This window comes from Castanea sativa, chromosome 4, assembly GCF_040712315.1.
Source record: "Castanea sativa cultivar Marrone di Chiusa Pesio chromosome 4, ASM4071231v1".
Classification (NCBI taxonomy): domain Eukaryota; kingdom Viridiplantae; phylum Streptophyta; class Magnoliopsida; order Fagales; family Fagaceae; genus Castanea; species Castanea sativa.
The window spans coordinates 1,818,994-1,843,552 of NC_134016.1; the positions used below are offsets into that span (position 1 = coordinate 1,818,994).

General features: G+C 33.4%; 1 protein-coding gene and 1 pseudogene across 1 annotated transcript; both read right to left on the reverse strand.

Moving 5' to 3' along the window:
* Window positions 1-362: 362 nt before the first annotated feature.
* On the reverse strand, window positions 363-6,266 carry LOC142631435 (putative disease resistance protein RGA3; annotated as a pseudogene).
* On the reverse strand, window positions 5,233-22,527 carry LOC142631709 (uncharacterized). The gene is made up of 12 exons (XM_075805993.1): window positions 22,202-22,527; window positions 16,846-20,246; window positions 16,171-16,226; window positions 15,655-15,789; window positions 14,170-14,509; window positions 13,279-13,741; window positions 12,615-13,076; window positions 9,340-9,578; window positions 8,249-8,454; window positions 7,217-7,349; window positions 6,808-7,021; window positions 5,233-6,661 (listed from the first exon to the last, which is right to left on the reverse strand). Exons 1-3 carry the CDS (start codon window positions 22,514-22,516, stop codon window positions 16,220-16,222), a joined length of 3,723 nt encoding a protein of 1,240 aa, XP_075662108.1. The 5' UTR covers window positions 22,517-22,527; the 3' UTR covers window positions 5,233-6,661; window positions 6,808-7,021; window positions 7,217-7,349; window positions 8,249-8,454; window positions 9,340-9,578; window positions 12,615-13,076; window positions 13,279-13,741; window positions 14,170-14,509; window positions 15,655-15,789; window positions 16,171-16,219.
* Between the last annotated feature and the right edge of the window lie 2,032 nt (window positions 22,528-24,559).

Consider the following 24,559-nt stretch of genomic DNA (forward strand, 5'->3'; position numbering starts at 1 on the left):
GCATTTGTAATTTTTCTGACTAATAGCAAATAAATGACTAGCAATTACTTTGTTATATCCATGTTAGCAACTAAAAGAGTCACAGCAAAGGGCATTTCACACTATTCAGGCTGAGGCCGCTGAGCTATAATAACACCAAAAGCATAGGATGACTCTCATGTCAAAGAGTATCAAACCAAAATTCAGTGATTTGACTGCACTCAACATAACTCTATACATTGTAGATATGCACATTGGCTACAGATATTGTGACACTACAAATATCTATAAACTGAATTTGGTTTTGTAAATCACCATTTATGAAGTAAATAATGTATCAATATCCCAAATGGTAAGAGAAAGCAAACCTAAAGTGCCTTTGCAAGAGTTGTCATCAACTTAATTATTTTCCCAGAAGCAAACTTTCTGCCAACTTCCTGAGTTAGTCTTCAAAATCTTTGCAATGTGGGTACCTTCAAAAGGTAAAAACCATATATAGATATATTAGAACCGTTAACACCTTCAGTGCTGTCCGAAATTTTTTAAGTTAAAATTTGCTTGCACTACTAGAACTGGGGATCACATAATTTCATTAACAGTGAACAGTAAAACTAACACTCACCCACCCACGTGAAAAGAAAATCAGCATGACCCTCACCCACCCAATTTCTCATTCTTATGCAACTAAACTCTTTCTCCACAATAAACTGACCCTCATAAACAGAGCAATTATGACCTAGCCCAAATCTACTATCAAGTTTTAGACAGCCCTAAGCAAAAGAATTGATCCATGAACTCTTACTGTATCAAAATATGAAGGTTACAAGAAATGCAAAGAGAAAGAAAATTTTAAATTTGAAAAAATTGATAAATCCAATATTCCAAATTTCCCAATCTCCAGAAAATTTCATTTTTGAATAAATTGCAGAAAGAAAATAGCTTAGCAAACAGAAACTGAATCGCAGCAAAGACAAATTGGTAACAGAGTCAGCTATTTCAACAACTGGAATGTGGTTGACCTAAATTGTACAAGTAAACTATGCTTTTAGCAACTTTTTAAGTCTTGTGATGATTTGCAAAAACCAAAATTTGAATAGCACCAAGACAAATGACTGCAAATAGTAATTTCATAAATTGAAATTTTCAAGTATTAACAGAGTGGTTGGTAATATTAATATCTACTATTTATTTCAAGAATCATTAACCAAAATTGTAGCATTTATACATTTTCTTAGTGGTGTCCAATTAAGTACTAATACTCTCACCCATTACAAACAGAAGAGGATATAAGGTATGAGTAAACTTACGAATAGGGAAATTGAATAAATGGATTGTGGTCAATCTGATTGTTAAATTTGGGGCAACCATATATCATCACCGTTTTCAATTTGGTGAAGCGTCGCATGGTTTCCTTGGTGGGTAGATGCACCAAGTTCTTGCAATCCACAATATACAGCTCTTGAAGAGAGGAATGGTTGCCCAACCACTCTGGTAAAGCTACCATTTCACCAAATTCTTGTATCCACAGAATTTTAAGGGCAATGAAGTATTGAATTTGGTCCAGGAATAGGACAGACCCATACAATTTGAGCTTTTGGAGGGAGGGGTGAATGGAGGAAGTAGAAGGCAGACAATCCCCATTCTCCATATATTCAACAGGCGATGTATGACACTGTACCCCACTAGGTAGTGTTGTTATGGACGGGACACCTTGGAATGACCTCAGCTTAGGACAATCCTGTACTACCAACTTCTGAAGGGAAATGCAGGTGTGCACTGAGTCTGGCATATCTCTCAGTTTATTACACCCTCTAATAATCAACTCCTCAAGGCAAGGAAACACCAACAACACCTCACCTGCACTTGTCAACTCCTTTGCACCCTTCCACTCTTCTAAGCTACTCATAAAAAGCAATTTGAGTATTCTCAATGCCGGGAATAATGCAGTAGTATATCTGTGACTCCCTTCATTGTAACTGTAAAACTCACTTCCTATACTTCTTACCTTCCACAGTCCAAATATTTCAAGAACCTTAAGACTAGGTAAATGCCCCAAAGTGGGAACTTCTTCACATTCCGTGCACCGATTCAAATAGATCTGAATCAAATTGTGATATAGCAGGAAACCAACCCATGATGGAAATTTCTTTCCTCCATAGAATTCGATTCTCAAGCTTTTCAAATTTGGGTGAGGCTGGAGGCCTTCCAACACCTTTTCATCTTTATCATACCTATCAACTGCCATTGAATATTCCCAGTATAATCCCAACTTGAATATTTTCTTTTCTTTTAATTTTGCACTTTTGGCTTCTTCCCCATCTTCCACGTACCCTAGATTGTAAATGCCTATTTCTCCTCTGAGATTCTTCAATGGTCCCAATTCTTTTATCCGATAACCTTCCTCTCGACCCACACCAAAAAATGGCAATGTTTGAAGGCAAGTCAATCGCCTCATATTTTTGTGTAATCTATACATGTACGATAACCCCATCAAACAAATAATATTAATATGTCTCAAGTTAATCAAATTGCTTAGGTCTTCCGGAAGCTTCATGAGTTTAGGGCATTCTTCAATTCTTAAAGTTTGCAGATTGTAGAGTTTGGTAATGGATTTTGGTAATTCCTCAATTTTAGTATGTGAGACGTGAAGAAGCCTCAAATGTATTAACTGCTCAATTGAATTTGGCAACTCTATTACACTATGCCCGAATAATTTTAAAACACGTAAGCATTTAAAATTTGATAACATGTCATGAAAGTTAGATTTTCTGAAATCAATGTGCGCATTTTTATGAAACCATCTCCACTAAATGAAGTTCCTGATGTTGTTTTGCCATCAAGTCGGACAAATAAAGGTTGTACTTTACTAACATTATCCACAGAATCTCCCTCCAAAATCATAGTTTCAGATTTTGAAATTGAGATGGCAAAATCATGCATTTTGCAACTAATAATCTCACCATAGGCATCCTTTGTAGCATTTTGGAAAAAGGAAGTGGCCAACAAAATATTGAAATACATGTTACCAATATCCTCCATCATCATATTAGCTTCTTTAGATGGTCCAAGGAACCTTTCAGCCATCCAATGCTGAATTACTTCATCCTTTTTCATGTCATAATCTTTAGGGAAAATTGCACAGAATGCGAAACATCGTTTCAAAGATGGTGTTCGAAGATGATCATAGCCTAACTTTAATATGTGAAACACTCCATTATTATCATCGTTCAATAAATCCCAATTTTTATTATTTTGAATCGATAGCCATTCACCTTTATCATGTATAAAGTACATTATTCCCCCTAAAAATCTTGCAGCCCATGGAACCCTTTTACATTTTTTAACAATCTCCTTTCCAATTTTCTCCAGATCTAGAGTTAAAAAATTCTTTCATTTGCAAATGCTCTTTTCTTGAATATGGACCAACAATCATATTCTGTTAATTCAAATTAGGGAAGAGTCTCCATAGTTTCTGTCACACTATCATAATAGGTTGCTTCAACAATGTTATTTCCAACATTTTGATTAACTTTTGAATCATCAAGGAAGGAGTCTATCTCCATGTTAAAGCTAATCTCAGGGATCGAATTCACAAACTCCGCTCGAAGATCATAACTAGCAATGTCATCTTAAAGTATATTTAATGATTCATTGATGGTCTTAGTATTTTCTGCCATATTGAGGGAAGATACAATGCTATTGGAGAGTAAATAGGAGCTTAGTACCTTCTGCTGAAGACTTTTATAGCCAACCTCATCCAGCGCATCATCAATGTCATAAGCTACATCTCTAAGCTTTGTTGACCAGCTCCTTAAAAACTCATCACTTACTTTTCTTTTCTCAACATCATTTAACACGAGGTGAATCTGGGTTAACAAGATAAGAAGGTCTATTAGCCCCTCCTTGAAACCCCGCTCTAAACTAATATGGTGCTCTATAACATTTGATCTCAACTTGGCTAAAAGTCCCTCCACAACAACATTTAGTATAATTTCAGCTCTGTATTCTTCCTTACTCTGCATAAGAGAAAATATAATTGAAAGATTTGTAGACGGTACATTGTAGAGTGCAATTATATTATAAATAAACAACCATATGACTCCAAAAAGAGGGGGGGGGGGAGGAAATAAACAACCATATATAGGTAGGTCTAGATATAAAAGTATATAAGTGGAGCTAGATAAAAACTATTATGACAAAACTTCCCTTCTAAATTTTTCATACAATAATTAGTAGCTAGAGACTTAGTGCCAAGAATCTTGTTGATCAACTGGTTGACATCTACTATGTTTCTAATTGAGATATTTAATGTTCAAATCTCCTCACCCATATTGTAACTATTAAATTGTAAAAAATTAGCAGTCAAAAAAATGGTTGTACAGAGATTATAAAATTGACTAGACTATTTAATATTCTTCTAGGGACACACAATTGCTCACACACTTTAACACAACTTACACATTTGTCAATGTGTGATTAAATTATATCACTTACATATAAGTCCACCATTAGAACTTAGAGAAAAGTAATCTAATCACCGCTTGTCACATGTCTAAGTTTTGTCAAAGTGTATGACTTTTTGACACCCCTCCCTCCCCACCAATCTTCTTATAACAAAAAAATTCATTAATGAAATTTAATATGTTTTACTTGATTCAAACATTTAAAATCACTAATTGAATTAGTTATCTCAACCAAAATTGTGGTAAAATATAATCTAACAATAAAAAATTTACATCATTGATTACAAACATCACTCACCCTTTTAAAGAGTCCACTTAATGTGTCATCCTTCGATATTGAAGTTGAGCCAATTTTCCTCTCCTCAGCCTTGCTTGAAGTCGATGCACCTTTAAGTTTTTTGTTAGGCTAGGTACTTTTTTACAAATATCAATATCGTGACCTGTAACTCCAACTATGTGTGTTTTAATCCTTATAGCACCCCAGCAAAATTACATTCACAAAACTTACATTTGAAACGACCATTTAGTTCTTTAACATACTCCCAAAATCGATCTTTCTTTCGAACCATATTTCTTTTGCCTTACAATAAATAGATAAAGAATATAATATTAGAACACGAAAATTGATAGTAAAATTGGATCTATAGAATAATAAAAAATAATTTAAAAGAAATGGATCTATAGAATTATAAAAATAAGCTTTTTTTTTATGAAAAATGTTGTGAAAATTGGTAAAATAATTTGTTTACACAAGGTTAAAGAAAGAAAGAAGAAAATATGACACAAAGAATTTACGTGGTTCGGCAATATGCCTACGTCCACGGGAGGCGATAGAATAAATTTTACTATAACTGTGAAGATTACAACAACTTGAAGACACTCTCACACAACCCAAACCCCAAATCTCTCACAAATAGATAAAGAACACCCTATTGTATTTAGACAAATTTGCAAGACACTAACTTCCTACAATCCGTAGCTTACATGCTCTCTGAACTCATTTGCTCCACCTCTATTTATAGCTACACTTCAGCCAAAATATCACCATCATGAAACTTATCAAGTCAACAAAAATGGCTAGCATTTATTGCCAATGGAGTCACACATTTCGGCTAGCACAAATTGGTTTGCTCAGGTTCCTTGATAATTCATGAATGCCAATGAGTCATACATTTCGGCCATAAAGGTGAAGCATGGCATGTCAAGTGTTCCAACAGAAGGGAACAATGCAAGACTTCTATCATAGAAGTCAATATATTCGGCCATGAGTCATTGCAACATTAAATGCAACTTCCTGCATTTCTTCACGCATGAAATACTTCCTGATGGTTTGTTGGCTAATGCATTTAATGATTTGTTGACTAATGTCAAGCCACCAAATTTGACAATTCAAGCCATTCTAACAAATCTCCACCTTGGCTTTGAATTGTATCAAGCTTCACAAATAAACTCTTCAATCGCCTCCACCTTAGCCCCTACAGGCTATCACAAGCCACAAACACTAATCAAGTCCAAGCAGTGCTTGAACTTGCTTGTAGGTACCGGCTTCGTCAACATATCAGCTGCATTCTCTGAAGTGTCAATCTTCTCAAGAATAATTTCACTTGTAGCAGTCAACTCACTTATCTTGTGGGATCTCACATCAATATTCTTTGTTCTAGCATGATAAACCTGATGCTTTGCCAAGTAAATGGCACTTTGACTGTCACAATGCAACTGTACTCCTCCTTGGTTCAAACCAAGCTCTTTGACTAGCCCTGTCAACCACAGTGCTTCCTTTGCAGCTTCAGCTACCGCCATGTACTCAGCTTCCGTAGTAGACATGGCTACTAAGGATTGTAGTGTGGATCTCCAACAAATAGTCCCTCCTGACAGAAGCTCTCTTTGGACTCACTGCCTTGGATATCACTGGAGAAAACACATCTTCCCTAGGCTCGAGTTTATGCATTAGATACTCCTTCACTAAAACAACCTTATCCATATTTGCTCACCCTTATTATCTTGCTTTCCTCTTTCAATAGCAACAGAGAGCTAATGCCAAATTTTCAGTTACAATTTCAGTTAATGTCCTTCTAAGACTTGTAGGCATCTGTTTTTATTTTTAGTAGTAAGATTGACAGTGTTTTCCAAAACATGCTTCCCAAAATTCTTATGTATTGCTCTTGGATTATGTCTAGTGGATTCCTTGTACCCCTCAGGAGCCAACCTTCATTCAAATGCTGAAAATCAAATGATAAGGAGCATTAAGAATTAGGAACCATGTTGGAGTGTTTCCATTTTACCTCACAAAAGCAGTAAAATAATAAAGAAAGAAAAAACAAGGGAATAAATGTGTTGCACAAAGTAAGGGTGTAAAAAATATAACCTGGGCTTCCATAGAATTCAGGATCTTCTTCATCTTCATTGTCATCCAACCTGACAACCCAAGAAGGTTTGGTGCTAACGCTGAGAGTATGTCTCAAATTCTTGGCCTTCTTCAATTTGGTGGGAACTCATTTCTTGTAATGATGAACATATTCCTTCTGGGTCAAGATCCATTCCAAATATAGGAGATGAGGAGGTAGGCAACCACTTTGAACCTTATAAAAGTGTGTTCAAGTCATGGAAATTTCATTCAAGATTAAATGAAGCCTTTAACAAATATACCAAGCTAAAAATGCTATATAGGGTTTAAAAGTGACGGTCTAAGTATGTACCAGAAACCTCTCTACCACCAAGACCAAGACACAATTTTATGTAGGATGCTTAAACCACGATGGCATGGTTGGAATTACCTTGGAGAAGCTTCAAAGAGGGGCTGATAGGTCTTTTGGTATTGTCACCATTTCTTTGCATGCGGTCAAGTAGAGCCATTTTCAAAGTGTACTTATGCCTTCATATATATTGGTTTTGTTGCTCCTTTATCTCCTATAACAAAGAGAAAGGTAAGAGAGATGAATGATGCTCAAGAATTGGCTTATGGGATTCTTGCATGGTTCTAGAATACATGCATTTGTGCACATAAGCATATATATGAACTTTATAGTTGTTTCCTGGCTGCAATTAGGAGGCATATTGAGTCCTCAAATGAACATATGCAGCAGATGTGATAGCTAGATGGTCGATATATAGAGAGACTAAGAAAGCATATGGTTCTAGCTTTTTCATTTCTAAAATGAAATCAGATTATGACCAAAGCATATACAAAATGCTATTTCTTAATATTCTATAACAGCCATTAGTATTAGAAAACTAATAAGTCAAAACATTATAGTGAAGACAATGCAATAGTAACAGGTAGACCAAAATTTCCTAGGTAAAATAAATCCAAAAAATTTGAGGGGTTTGTTTGAAACAAAAATTTGAAGGTTTACATATGCTATGCAACAAAATATGTTGCAGAACATAGATATACAAGTTTGACACAAAAATTGAAGGGAAATCACTTTAATAAATGGATAAGAAATATGGTAAATTAATTGTAAAATGAACTAGTTTATTCCAAAATGAAATGTTAGAAAAAAGGACCTTTGAGAAGAAATATGGATTTAATATTATTTTGAGCTTAGACTAGGAATCATATATTTATCTGGATATTGGGAATAGGGCGTATCAAGGACCACTTTGTGCTGAAGTGCATGAGTACTAATTGGGATATGAAGGATGACGAAAATCTATAAATAGTATAAAAACAACAAATTTAATAATAATAATAATAATAATAATATATGAAATTGAAAGAAGAAAAAAGAATCAAAAGGAATCATATTAGGTTTTGATGGAAGAAAGAAAACAAATGAAATGAAGAAGAGAATGTGACAACTCACAAATTTCAATGAAACAATTAGATTGGAAATTTGGAAGCAATTCAAGCTTCAGTTCTTCATTTAGCTTTCCATGGAAACTAAGTGGGCCACTTGCTTTGCTGGTAGGTAGTAGCACTCCTGCTCCTGAACTTCAGTTCTTGAAGAGATAAAAGGTTACCCCAGCCCCAGATAATCGTGAAGCATCCTTGACACGGGAAAAGTATTCGCTAATAAAAAAGAAATTACAGGTGGCAATTACATCAAAAGAATTGTCAAGTGTTGCTAACTATGGCTTACAGAAATCATAGTTAAATATTAATAAAGAATATGAAAAAATAAGGGGGGTGATAATTCAAATGAATTACTTTTTTTAAAAAAAATTCTTAATTTCTGAAAAATATTTGATGTGCTAAAAGAAATCCAACCATCATGGAATAACCACAATGAAATATAGCTAAAAATTGAAGATACACAAAAATTATGCAATAAATATGTGTTACATAAATATGAATTAATGGTTTGACATAAAACTATTTGGACATTGTTAACCCAAGAATATGGTAATGTGTGTATATATATATATATATAGAGAGAGAGAGAGAGAGAGAGAGAACAAATCACGAACAGTGTGTCAACTTCACAGCAAACAGAAGAGAACATAGAAATTATAAATGACTTTGAGCTTAGAATAGGAATGTAGAATGTATCAAAGGTTTTTCTTAATCACAGGAACATGGGCAATCTTAGAACCTTTTGTGCTAAACTACATGACCTCTAATTGGGACAATCTAAAGATCACAGGTATTTGTAATTTAGTAATGCAATGAGCCACTTACATCATAAGCAGATATTGCAATGAGCTAGTTACACCATAAGCACATATTGCAGCTTCTTGCAAATGTACAGCTCATGTAAGAACAATAGGTGGCTTTTCACTTACTGTCTAAGACATTGTCAAATATGTTAAGAGTAGAGTCCATCCACATATATAATAGCCTAATTTTCACCATTGACATATGATTGACCAAAAAGAAGACTGATTATTTTCCATTTCCTTTTATATTACAAAAGAACTTCTACCATGTTAGAGATATTAATTGTCTGAAACTTACTGGTCATCCATCTTAATAATGTACATGATCTTCAGACAGCTTCTTGTTTAATACATTCATTAAAATAGATATCTGGAATGTGGGAAATCCTAGACCACTCTGCACCACACCCCTTTGCACATCTTTCAATTAATTTGGAGCAATGACAAGATATTTAGCTCTTCGGTTGGATTCGGGGTTGGTTAAAAGCTCCATGAATAAATGTTTCCTCCAGCTGAACACATTAGATATGCCAGTGCCTGCATATTGAGGTAACATATTTAACTGATTAATAAATTTTTAGTTCTTTGAATAATGAGAATCCATGTGTTGTTAGTTTTGTTAGCTTTTTAACGTCCCAGGCTCCTAGTTCGTTATATCCACATCAGCAACTAAAAGTGTCAAGCTAAGTATAATAACACATATATGGAGTATAATAACTAATATACGCACAGAAATGACTTTCATATTAAATAGTGTCAAACTACAATTCATTGATCTGACTGTTTTGGTGATATATGAACACATATATGGATTATAGGTTTGACATAAAACTCTTCCGAGATCATCAACCAAAGAATATGGCAATATATTTAAAGCAAAAAAGAGAAAGCATAGCAGAGAACAAATCATGAGCAGTTAGACAACTTCAAAGTGAAACAGCAAACAGAAGGAGGTTTGAGAGAACATACCAGTTTTAAATTATTTGACCTTAGAGCAGGATGTATCAAATATTCATCTTAATAACTGGAAAATGAGCAATCTTTGTCCAGTTTGTGCTAAACTACATGACCTCTAATTGACACAAGGAAAGATTACTGATATTTTAATTTAGTGATGTAATGAGCTACTCACACCATAAGCAGATATTGCAGCTTATCCTGAATGTATAGTTTACTGCGGAAAATATTCTCCCTATTTGGTTATGTGATTTTCAAATACGTTAGTGTAGTGTGTTCAAGTAGATGAAGAGGAGATATAAGATTAGTCCATCCACATTTATAACAGTCTATTTTTCACTATCAACATGATAGTGACTATGAGAATGATTCTTTCACTTTCCATTAAATTACAAAAGAATTTCTCCCATGTGAGAGATTTTAATTGTGTGTTGTTCGTGAGAAATTCAAGTGTGATGAAGAGGTTCAAGTGCATCACAGTGAACAAATATTCAAAGCTCCAATTACAACTTCTACTTGCTAGATAATATCTGCTATCATTTATATATCTGTGCATGTACACACTTTGACAAATTGTCTCAAGTGCGTAAAGATGACAACAGTATAATTATAAGTAGGGGGAAAAGAATGTCCAAAACAATTTGGAAAAGATCCGAAAAGACTCCTCAATCTCCAAAGTCTACTTTTATCTCTTGCAAGGGATTAAGGACAATTGACAAAAAGTTTCAGCTGCAATTTACGGCAGCAAAGATTATGAGAGGTCATAGCAAGACATGGCTCGTCATCAATTGTCTAATGACTCAAAAAGCTTTACGCATGTCAGAGTAGAACTTATGTGATCAACCATAAAAAAAAAGTAGAACTTATGTGATCTGTTTTTGGCAAGCATCCTCAACAACCAATGACATCCAACTCATTCACAAGAATCACAGCTCACCCATTTGTTCACATCCAAAAAAATTAAGAAACTATCAGAGTCATGCATTTATCCAGTTTCAGGGGCAACTTACTTACTAATCTGCCGTGTAAAAAGGATCAAGAAACAACAATATTGGAGCTTATGATGCATTTTTCCTTTTCTAAATCGCTATGGAAGTCATCAGAATGTATCAACACTGTGGTAGCTTGAACTACTTATATTAGTACTAAAAATAGTAACTTTTTTGATAGGTAGTACAAAACCAAATTCTCAACCAAAATGTATTAAAACTATTAAAGAGCAGAAATTTAGTGTTTATAGGGAAAAGGCCCGTTATCTTATATCTAAGGGATCAAGAACAATCCTACAACTATTTGCATGATCTAGAGCAACCAGAATGGTCACCTGTTGGGTAAGACCATCATGTCAAGGTTACAAGAAGAAAACCACACAGTAGTGGAAAACCTTAACTAAATATGGTACTTTTAAATTTTCTAATAGAGATGTGTATAAATGAATTTAATGACAACCAACAAGTAAAAAGACTATCCATAGATCTCTACCTCATAATCCCAAAAGCTGTTGAAGTCATTTGCATGAAAGCCTTATGTTAGGAAACCGTAACAAATAACATATGATTTGAAAGGCAGAAGAATTATCAAGCATTTGTATATTATGGAAAATATTATTGCTAGTTATATAAAGAATGGATGAAACTATGGCCTATGTACAAGAAAATCCTTGGCCTCACCTAATGCTTTGTCAGAAGTGTTGTCAACTATGCATACTGGTAAAAACTTAAAAACAAGTATATGATATAGTTCAATACGACCTACGACCAGAATTTTTTTAGGAGAGAGAGAGAACTCAAGACAATAAAATCAATATATTTTTAGTGCAATCTTCAAGTATTCTAATTACTGGTACTATGTCGTATCCATGGTCATAAATTGATCTCAGAAAAACAAAAATGCAATCAGGGTCTGGTTCAATTTGAATTGAGTCTCAAGATGCTTCCTTATGGGGTACAATATATGGGACTTTTAAGTTCATGCACAACTCTGATTGGGGTAAAATAAATAATTGATGCAATCAATTATTCTAAAGTTTGAAAAAAAAAATTCAAAAATAATTATGACATTAACAAAGTAAGGGTCAAAGTGATACTATAGAAATGACTTGAAATTTGTACAAATAAAGCGCCTTAATTATTAGAAAACTGACAAGTCAAAACTTTATAAGGGAAAATGCAATAGTAAGAAGTACACCAGAAATTTATATGTAAAACTAACCTTCTTTTTTTAATAAGAACTAACCAAAAATAAAAAATAAAGAAATTGATTGAAAAAAAGAAAGAAAGAAAGAAATATATATATATATATATATATATATATATATATATATATATATATATATATATATATAAATGAGGGCCTACATTCACTACCCAAACAAATTTGTTGCACTACATTGTAAACAAGTTTGAAATAAAATTGAAGTGATATTGCTAATTGGAAAATGAAGGTGTAGAGATTTCATGTTTACAGATGGATGACCAAATCTGGAAATACTATATGAACAACAAATTTAGAAACTTGTATACAAATTTAAAGTAGAAAAAACAAAAAATTAGGATTGACAATAGGTTTTGTTGGAAGAGAGAAATCAAAAGAGAAGATATTAATGAGAGAACTTACAAATTTCACTAAGTCAATTGCATTGGAACCAATTTAAATTTCCCCATTGTGATTCTTGGAATATGACCAATCTTCTACCAATGGAACTCTAGCAAACAGTAAGAAACAAAGCATCCAGCTTTGCCAACCACTCCGGGAATTTTCCATTTAGCTTTCCATAGAAAGCAAGGGCACCTCCTGCATTGTTGGTAGGTAGTAGCAATTTTTGTTCCAGATCTTCAGTTCTTACAAAGACGAAAAGTTACCACAGAACATATGCAGAGGCTCCAACATTGTCAAAATTTAATGCCTCCAACTGAGCACATATAGGTGTCAAAGCTGGCCAAACAGCTCTGACAACCAAAAGAAGATTAGGCTCCAAAATGGGTGGTGTGTGAAGTATCCTTGACATTGGAAAAAAAAATCCTCTAATAAATAAGGAATTCTGGTGGCTTTTACATTAGAAGAAATATCAAGTGCTACCTGTCACTTACAACATTGATACAATGACATCAACACATGAATACTACAAGTATTAGAATATCATCAGAATACCAAGATGAAATAGATGCTATTGTAAGGAAAAGTGAAAGGGAAGGGGGGATAATTGGCATAAACGGTATACTTATTGGATTGAATTAGTACTTCATATATTTGAAGACAAGTGAAGATTACGGAAACTTACCAATTCTCATAAACTTCCTATAGCTTGTGGCTAGATTAAAAGTCCATAATTAAATAAATTTTTCCTCCAGCTGAATACAATAGATATGCTGTCCCTAGTGTCTGCACTTAATGGCAACTTTTTTATTGATTAAAGGAGAAATGAAGGAATTGGGAGGAATTAAAAAAAACACTCTTATGTTGTTGTTAAGGAGAGTATTAGAAAAGAAAGGAGGATGAGGTGAGAGAACTTACTGGTCATCCATCTTAATAATGTATATGATCTTCAAACTGCTTCTTCTTTGATAAAATTAACAAAAAATGAAATCCCAGACCACCCACTCTGCACCGCTCCCCTTTGCACATCTTTCCTTTAATTTGGGGTAGTGACAGATATTCTTCTCTTCCATTTTCTTGGCAGTGTTAAAGCTCCATGAATAAATTTTTCCTCCAGCTAAACACAATAGATATGCTGTACCCAGTGCCTGCATATCAAGGCAACATATTTAACTAATTGAATAGTCTTTTAATTCTCTCAACAATGAGAATCCATGTTTTGTTAGTTTTGTTAGCTTTTTAACACCCTAGGGTCCTAGCAATTGTTTGTCATATCCATGTCAGCAACTAAAAGTGTCAAAGCAAAGGACATTTCACACTATTCAAGCTAAGCAATAACAATACTAGACACACAGAATGGCTTTCATATAAAAAATTGTAAAACTACAATTCATCAATCCAGTTGTACTCAATCTATACATTGTTTTGGTGACATGCACAACTTTACATGGACTAAAAGTTTTGTTTATGCAGATATGCACGTTGGCTACAGAACACACTGACTATATATAAATACAGCTCAAAGTAAATTATATATACAAATCCCAAATGGTAAAGGAAAAAAGATCACATGTACCTTGGCATCAGTTGAATCGAGTTGATTATTTTCCCAGACGCAAACAGATCATATGCACCTTCATATATTTGATAGTTTGCAAAACTCAGCACTCTATCAGCAGTCAGCAACAATCACCTCGATTTCGTTGGATTCATAAACAAACTTCTCTTACTCATCACAGCTATAAGTAGTCCTGTGCAACTCTGATTATCAGCCCAACCCCAGCTTCCTCCTTGTCCTCGAAGATTGCTCTCTCAATATTAAGTACATACATTCCTCCTCTGTTCATCAGCTTGCAATTATAATCAATTGTTCCGCCAGCTGGAAACAATAGGCATATTGTCTCAATTGCATTTGCCTACACATGACATCAATACAATTATGTCATGAAGTAAAGAGTCTTGGGAAAACAGAATAGAGGAATGAAGAAATAGGAGTCAACTAGAAGTATGATTGCCTATTTCAAAAGTATGCTCAAAACAATCATGGAAGATCCAAATAGAGTCCTCGATCTCCAAAGCTCCTTTTCTCTCTTGTGGGGACTAACTACGATTGACAAAAGGCTTCATCTGTGATGAATGGAACCAAAGGTTTCATCACAGGACTTAAGTGGTCATTAATTGTCTATAGTTTCAAAAAATAAATATTAAACCAAGTAGAACCTGAATCTATGTGATCAATTTTTGGTTAGCATCCTTAATAACCAATAACATCCACCTCATTCACAAGAATCACAACTTACCATTTGTTAAAATAAAATAAATATAAAATAATTAAGAAACTAGCAAAGTTATGCATAACCAGGCACTTCAGTGAGATATTAACATTTATTGCATCTTGCCTTTTCTAAATTGCTATGGAAGTTGTCAGGATGTTTCAACAAAGGGGTCAGTTTATAGATACTGGTCCATCACCATATATGCAAGTGCGTGGGATCTATCCTCCAAAAAATTGCATGATGTAGATCAATCAGAATGGTCACCTATTGGGTATCAAAATAACGTAAAGCTTACAGGAAGAAAACACCAAAATAGATGGAAAACCTTAATTGAATCTAATTTTATGAGGGTTAATGGACTAAAGAAAAGGCTTCATAGTCTTTTACTCAAGGTTTCAAAGTGTTGCAAATATTGTATTCACTCTCTCATTCTCTCCTCTCAATTTTTTATTTATTTCTTTTTTTTATAATTCATTGTTATCTTTAATTATTTGCTTATAGATTCTGAATAATTAACAGAGAAACCTCACAGGTGATACCCACGTGTAAATCAACCAGTAAAAGGCCATGAAAATCGTAGAAAAGGCAGCATGCAACTTCAACCACTGCAGCTGGTGCTAATGGTGTGTCATCTTCACCCACCACACAAAACAGTAGAGATTATTTTAAACTTTTGACCATTAAAATCTGAAAATTGTTAAACTCTTTTGGCATGAATGATATACTTATCAGATTGAATTAGTACTCTAATTATTCAAACATAGAGATGATTTGAGAAAACTTACCAAATCTTATAAGCTTCCATTAGCTTGCGGCTAGATTAAAACTCCATAACTAAATTAATTTTTCCTCTGGCTGAACACAATAGATATGCTGTCCCTAGTGCCCCCATGTTGTTAGTTTTTTAACATACCACGCTCCTAGCAATTAGTTTAATATATACATGTTAGCAATTACAAGAGTGAAAGCAAAGGACATTTGTTTAGGTTAAGCTGTAATAATACCTGATGCACAAAATGACTTTCATGTCAAAGAGTGTCAAACCATAATTCTGTGATCTGACTACTCAATCTAACTCTATACATTGTCTTGGTGACATATGAACACATATATGGAGTTGACATGCACACCTTTACATAGACTTAACAATTTTGTTTATGCAGATAGGCGCAATGGGTACAGAACCCAGTCACTGTACAAATATATATTAACTGAATTGGATCTCGCAAAGCACCAATTAATTAAGAAGTAAGTTATATGCACGTATCTGAAATGGTAAAGTGAAAGCAGACTTGAAGTACCTTGGCATCAGTTGTCATCAAGTTGGTTATTTCCGAGGTGTAATCTCTCTTACGAGCTTCATGATTTAGCCAAAAAAAATTAAAATGTGTTAGAAACCTTCAAAAGCTAAAACCGATATATAATTATATTAGAATAGAACCATCAACACCTTCAGTGCTGCCTAAAACTTTATAAGAAATTTAAGCTTTGCTTCTACTAGTAGAACTGGAGATCACATAACTTCATGGTCCAGAAAAACTGACCTACCAACCTAAACATGAAAACAAAAATCCGCAAGACCTTCTATCACCCAATGTCTAATCTCATTCTTATGCAACCCAACTCCACTTTCCCACAATAAATTTACTCAAATAAACATAGGAATTATGACCCTGTAGCCCAAATTAACAAAATCTATTTCCAACTTTCACAAAGCCCTGAAAACAAGAACTGCTCCGTGTATTATATTAGAATTCCAGCTCATGAAATTGAAAAGAACGAGTATGTTTTCATCAATGGACATAATCAATTTGACACCAATAAGTGAAGGTTACAAGAAACGCTGAGAAAAAGAATGAGCATGTATGTGATTGATGTGAAATTTAAGAATAGCCCGTTTAAAAAAAATGACATAAATAAATTGGGGGCCAGTAGGAAATGGAATATACTTCTAGTCCAGATATAAGTACACTTACTAATCATCTTCAGAGTCGTCAATGACGTCAAGTACTTCATCATAGTCGTGAAAGCTGTCAGAGTCCTCAGAATTGTTCCCTTGGATGCGTTTTTCATCGATTCTGATGTTTGGAACATGGGCAATCTGGAGCCACTCAGCGCCGCTCCCTTCTGCATATCTTTTCTCTAAATTGCGGCAATGAAAAATGCGCAGATCTTTTAAATTGGTGAGGTGTAGAATGGGAAGATACATCAGCTTTTTGCAGTGATAAAGAACCAGCTTTTGAAGAGAAGAAAGATGATAGCTGAACCAATCAGGCAAAGCTTCCATTCCGTTAAAGTTCCCTATCTGCAGCTCTTCAAGGGCAGTGAAGAGTTGAATTTCGTTCGGGAGAGAGTTGAGTGTAGGCCTCCCAAGCAATATTAGCTTTTTGAGGGACGCGTGCGAGTATCGAATGGAAGGATAACGCAGAATCGGGAAAGCATCCAACTCTTTAATAAACCCACCAATTACCAAAGTCTTTAAGCGGCCTTGTCGCAAAAGCTTCAGTCTTGGATCAGCACAGTTGCTAATTTTTAAATTAATAAGAGAATGAAATGGTTCTCCTAAATCTGGAATTGATTTCAGATTCGGACAGTCCTCAATCTTCAAATATTGAAGAGATGTACAGAATTGTAGCCCACTGGGTAGTTCATCAATGCCACACACCATTATCTCCAAGTGTTGAATAACTGACGGGACACCTGGCAAAGAACTCAGGCGACGACAATATTGTATTACAAACTTCTGAAGGGAAACGCTGGTGTGCAGTGATTCTGGAATTGATTTCAGATTCGAACAGTGCCCAATCTCCAAATATTGAAGAGATGTACAGAATTGTAGCCCACTGGGTAGTTCATCAATGCCACACCCTATTATCTCCAAGTGTTGAATAACTGACGGGACACCTGGCAAAGAACTCAGGTGAGAACAAAATTGTATTACAAACTTCTGAAGGGAAACGCAGGTGTGCAGTGATTCTGGAATTGATTTCAAATTCGGACATTGCCTAATCTTCAAATATTGAAGACATGTACAGAATTGTAGCCCACTGGGTAGTTCATCAATGCCACACCGTATTATCTCCAAGTGTCGAATAACTGACGGGACACCTGGCAAATACCTCAGATGTGAACACCCAAGTAAGGTTAACTCCTCAAGGGAAGGAAACACCGTCAACACCTCACCTGCGCTTGTCAACTCCTTTGCATCCTTCCACTCTTCTAGGCTTTCCATAGACTCCAATTTGAGTATTCTCAATGCTGGAAATAATGTAGTAGTATTTCTTAAACTCCCATCACTGTAACTGTAAAACTTACATCCTATATTTCTTACCTTGGACATATGTTCTATTGCAAGAACCCTAAGACAGGGTAATTGCCCCAGAGTGGGAACTTCTTCACATTCTATACACCAATTCAATTTGATATGAATCAGATTGTGAAATAGTGACAAATCATTAACCCAAGATGGGAATTTCTTTCCTCTATACCCTTCGATTGTTAAGCTTTTCAAATTTGGGTGAGGATGGAGACCTTCCAATACCTTTTCATCTTTATCATACCGGTCCACTGAGATTGGAAAAACATCTTGCCAGTATAATCCCAACTTTAATATTTCCTTTTCTTTTAATTTTGCAGTTTTGGCTTCTTCCTCATTTGTCACCTTCTCTAAATTGTATATGTCTATCTCTCTAAGATTCTTTAAGGGTCCTATTTCTTTAATCCTATAACCTTCATCTTGACCCAATCTAAAAAATTTCAATGTTTGAAGGGAAGTCAAACATGACATATTTTTGAGTAGAAAATGTTCGGAAAATATCCTTAACCGATCAGAAATATAAATACTAATATGTCTCAAGTTAATCAAATTGCTTAGGTCTTCCGGAAACTTCATGAGTTTAGGACATTCTTCAATTCTTAAAGTTTGCAAATTGTAGAGTTTGGTAATGGATACTGGTAATTCCTCAATTGCAGTGTCTAAGATGTGAAGAAGCCTCAAATGTATCAACTGCTCAATTGAATTTGGCAACCTTATTATACTATGCCCAGATAATTTTAAAGCACGTAAGCATTTAAAATTTGATAACATGTCATCAAAGTCTAGATTTTTTGAAATTAATGTGCGCATTTTTATGAAACTATCTCTACTAAATGAAGTTCTTGGTGTTGTTTTGCCATCAAATCGGACAAGTAAAGGTTGTACTTTACTAACATTATCCACAGAATCTCCCTCCAAAATCATAGTTTCAGATTTTGAAATTGAGATGGCAAAATCATGCACCAAATCATGCATTTTGCAACTAATAATCTCACCATAGGCATCCTTTGTAGCATTTTGGAAAAAGGAAGTGGCCAACAAAATATTGAAATACATGTTACCAATATCCTCCATCACCATATTATCTTCTTTAGATGGTCCAAGGAACCCTTCAGCCATCCAATACTGAATTACTTCGTCCTTTTTCATGTCATAATCTTTAGGGAAAATTGCGCAGTATGCAAAACATCGTTTCAAAGATGGTGTTCGAAGATGATCATAACCTAACTTTAATATGTGAAACTCTCCATTATTTCTATCGTCCAGTAAATCCCAATTTTTATTATTTTGAATCGATAGCCATTCACCTCTATCATGTATAAAGTACATTATTCTCCCTAAAAACTCCGCGGCCCATGGAATCCTTTTACATTTTTTAACAATCTCCTTTCCAATTTTCTCCAAATCTAGAGATAAAAGTCTTTCATTTGCAGATGCTCTTTTCTTGAATATGAACCAACATTCATATTCTGTTAATTCATATTGAGTAAAAGTCTCCATGATTTCTGTCACTCTATCACAATAGGTTGCTTCAACAATGTTATTTCCAACATTTTGATTAACTTTTGAATCATCGAGGAAGGAGTCTATCTCCACGTTAAAACTAATCTCAGGAATCGAATTCTCAAACTCTGCTCGAAATTCATAACTAGCAATGTCACCTTTAAGTCTATTTAATGATTTGCAGATAATCTTAATTTCGTTTGCCATATTGATAATGCCATTAGAGGGTGAAGAGTAGTTTAGTACCTTTTGCTGAAGAATGTTATAGCCAAACTCGTCTAGCACGTCATCAATGTCATAAGCAACACGTCTAAGTTCTTCTAACCAACTCCTCAGAAACTCATCACTTGCTTGTCTTTTCTCAACACCATTTAACACAAGTTGAATTTTGGCTAACAAGCTAAAAAGGTCTATTAGCCCGCTAAAAAGGTCTGTTAGCCCTTCCTTGAAACCCAACTCAAAACTAATGTGTTGCTCTATAAAAATTGATCTCAACTTGGCTAGAAGTCCCTCCACAATAACACCAAGTAAAATTTCAGCTATGTATTCTGCCTTACTCTGCATAAGAGACAATAGTATGAAAATGTTTGTAGAGTGTAGAGTACAATTCTTTTTTTTTTGATAAGTAATAAGAGTGTAGAGTACAATTCTATTCAAAATAAACAAGGTGGGTCCAGATATATTTATATATTGGAAATATATAAACTTGTATTACGATTTTTACCTTCTTAATTTTTATACAATAATTAATAGTTTTTTTTTTTTGGAGTTTTATAATAATTAGTCGCAAACACACGCAATACATGGAAATATTTAACTATTTTTAAATACGGTATAATATATAAATTATTATCTAAATTTTTTTGGTAGATAATTTGTTCTCCCTAAAAATTAAACAAATTCTAAAAGTAATTTATTTTTCTCTATTTTTACAAATATATAATTTTATCATTTATGGTGTGTTTGATTGATATTATTTTTTTAAGTTGTCCATATTTTTCTAACTATTGTTATAATGCATTATTTTTTCCTAATTTCTTTTTGTATAACTAAAATTTGTAAGTTTCAAATATATTATTCAAATTTTTTATTCTCTTAAGAAGATTGTCATGATAATCAAAATTGATCATATAGTTACAATGAATATTACTCAAATAATTGATAGCAGTATAGTACTCCCAACCCAAACCTTTTTTTTTTTTCCTATTTTTAAGTAAGTACACCGAAATGGATTGAACAGGATCATTATGGACTGAACTAGAATGAATTGGACCAAACTAGACTATAATAGATCAAATTGGACTAAAATGGACCAAATGCCGAATCTAAATTAGTAAACAAAACTCAAAAAATTAATAATAATTATAATAATAAAGCAATGCAAAACCATTATCTGTGATAAGTAATGTATTCCAATATGATGAAAGTGGTTTGTTGTTGAAGTAATATCAATCGGATTTGTTATCACATTAATATTTTTAACTGAATTATTATGCATGCACTTGTGATTCTATGTGCCTGTTGAAAGTTTTATTCAAATTAAATTCGGTACCATGTACACCATAAAAAAAATATTAGAAAAACCACTTACATGTAATATTTTATACGAAAGAATAAGAAGGGGGGGGGGGGGGGGGACTTTTTTAAAAGCTTTATTATCTCTATCTTTTGACATTGATGAAAATGACATATGGCTCTCTACGTAGGAGCGGTGGACCCTTCAACCTAGCCTTGAATACTACATTAGCATATGGATATGTATATAGTGGTGGAATGAGACTTTTTTTTTTAGGTGAGTTTAAACTAAAAATAAATAATGGTATCTCCACCTAAGATGTTTGTATTGCATGTATTTTCTATTATAAGTTACATTCAGGTTCAAGAATGTGTAAAGTGATGGTCATATCATGATTGATAAGTTATAATTAGTTTTGAAATTGAGTAAAGGTATAATGTATTATTGCATACATTAATATTTATATACATGTTTTTTGAAGAAATGATGGAAAGGAAATGATGAATTGGCCGCCAACATGGTTTAGTAAAAATGTAACAATAATAAATACTGCACCTCAACTTTTAGATAATCTATAGATTAGTATTGAATACAAATCTTTTGTCCCATTTTTTGTGTTCCACATTATTCTCCACCTTCTACCCCCCCCCCCCCTTCTCCCTCTCCCTCTCCCTCTCCCCCTTAAATTTCAGAAATAAACACTCATTCCCTCTTCCCTATGTTTTAACTATCAAATTATATATATAAATAAAATAATAATAATGCTAAGAATTTTGTAGCTTACTGACATTACACTTCTCCAGTGGAAGAGAACATGAGTTCAAACTCCCCTTCCCCACTTGTTGCAAGGAAAAAATCATTAAAAATATGGAAATTTATTATAAAGTTTTACTTGATTCAAACAATTAAAATCAATAATTGAAAATGTTATCACAAGCTCACTGCTAAGATTATGATGAAAATAATCCAAAAATAAAATATCTACATCTTTACTCACCTTTTCAAACACTCCGCTAAACATGTCATCCTCTGATATTGAAGTTGATCTGATTTCCCTCTCCTTATCCTTGTTTGAAGTTGATGCACCCTTACGTTTTTTGTTAGGTTCACCAATTGTTAGAGAAGCTTCCTCTTGGACCTCTTTAGGCACTTTTTTACAAATATTAATATCATGACCTTTAGCTCCAGCCAAGTGATATTTAATCCTTGTAGCACCCCCAGCAAAAATACATTCACAAAACTTACATTTGAAACGACGACCATTATCTTGTTTTTCAACACACTCCCAAAATCGATCTTTCTTTCGAACCATATTTCTTTTCCCTTACAACAAATATACAAAGAGTTGAATATTAGAATATAACAAAAATGATAGTAAAAATGGATCTGTAGAGTAATAAAATTAATTTAAATAATATAGATCTATAGAATAATAAAAATAAGCTTGTTATATTTCTTCAAAAATATTATATAATTATTTATGTAACACATCTAGCCAAGTGATATTTAATCCTTGTAGCACCCCCACAAAAAACACGTCCACAAAACGTACATTTGAAACATTTATCATTTGGTTTTTCAACATGCAACCAAATTCCATCTCTCTTTCGACCCATATTTCTTTTCCCTTACAATAGATATATAAAGAGTTTAGTATTAGAATAAAAAAAATTGATAGTAAGAATGGATCTGTAGAGTAATAAAATTAATTTAAATAAAATAGATCTATAGAATTATAAAAATAAGCTTGTTCTAATTCTTTAAAAATATTATATAATTATTTTATGTCTATCAAAATCACCTTCAAGTAGGTTTTTTGCCAAGCCCTCTAATGGCTAGATAAGCTTCGTGTATTTTTAGGAACCTTTCTACAAATAGCAATATCACGATCAATAAATCTAATCCTTGAAACACTTCCATCAAACATTTCATCTTATTTTGTTTACTGCGTTAATAAACTATAATATTTAGCCAAGAAAATATAAAATCCATAGCATGAAAGACATGTCAGAGTGCACTTACTCTATTAGTCCACAAACAGGTAGATGCCGCAAATGGACACAAAGAAAAAGAGAAGAGGTAAAGTCTCAGAGCAATAGAATGAAGAAAAAAAAAAGTAATCGTATAGCAATTTATTATAACGTGTTTTATATCACTCGCCGAAAGACTCAAATGATTAGAACAAGTAGTAGGACTAACACTCTTCCGAAAGAAGACGATTTTGGATTCGATGCGCACATGACAACTTAGAGAAATGCCATAGACGTTGAACTTAACATGTTTTACAGTACATGCCTTTCTGTTTTGGATTCTAAGGTAAACTTGGTTCCTATGTTGTTGGAAATTTTAGAAGAGTTCCAAATAATAATTACTATGTCAGCCTGCAAATTAAGACTCTTGCTACCAAAATGGGAATTACAGCACAAACATATATAACAGATGTTTACTTCTATGGGTCAAAACACTGGAAGGATTAATCACAGGCCCTTTTTATATACAGCTTTGTTTCAAAAAGCCTCATGAGATTCTCTTCTTCATTTTTTTTTTTTTTAATTTTCTATTAAAGGAATGAGATTCTTGGTTTTTCCCCCCAACCAACTCATCAATCATCACCCGGAATGAGTTTATTTTACTTTGGATTCAGATCCTCTAGAGTTCCTAGGAACTCTACCAAGTAGAGTTCATTAAATCCTAACCACTCTTTAATGATTTAATAGTTTAGATTCTGCCATGTCAGCATTTCATTAATAATATTCTTAAAATAATAAAATAATGTTGTAAACAAAACAATTAAGATGATTATTAATGAAATGCTGACATGGCAGAATCTAGACCATTAAATCATTAAAGAGTGGTTAGGATTTAATGAACTCTACTTGGTAGAGTACCCTAGAAACTCTAGAGGATCTGAATCCTTTTACTTTACCCATCTTGCAGTTTTTATTATTATTATTATTAGTTTTCCTACATTTTTTATGGATTATTTATGCAATTCTTTTGTATTTATATCATAATTAATATATATAATATATATATATATATTTTTTTTTTTTTTTGAAAAATCAAAGAAGAGAAAAAGAACGTTATTATTAACTTTTGTGAGCGATAACTTAAAAAAAAAAAAAAAAAAAGAATCACAAATTCATGTAATAATTTATTCTTTTTTCACATATTGTGTACAAATAAGAATTATAAGAGTGGTCAATATTTTAATATTTTTTTTGAAGTTGACTATAAGGTTTCAAGTATACATATTCACATTAGTTGTTAAATTATTGCAACTTGATCATTCTATGAGTATATTAACCAAAATTTCAGAATTGACACAAGTTTTATATGGGATAAGTCAAGTTCC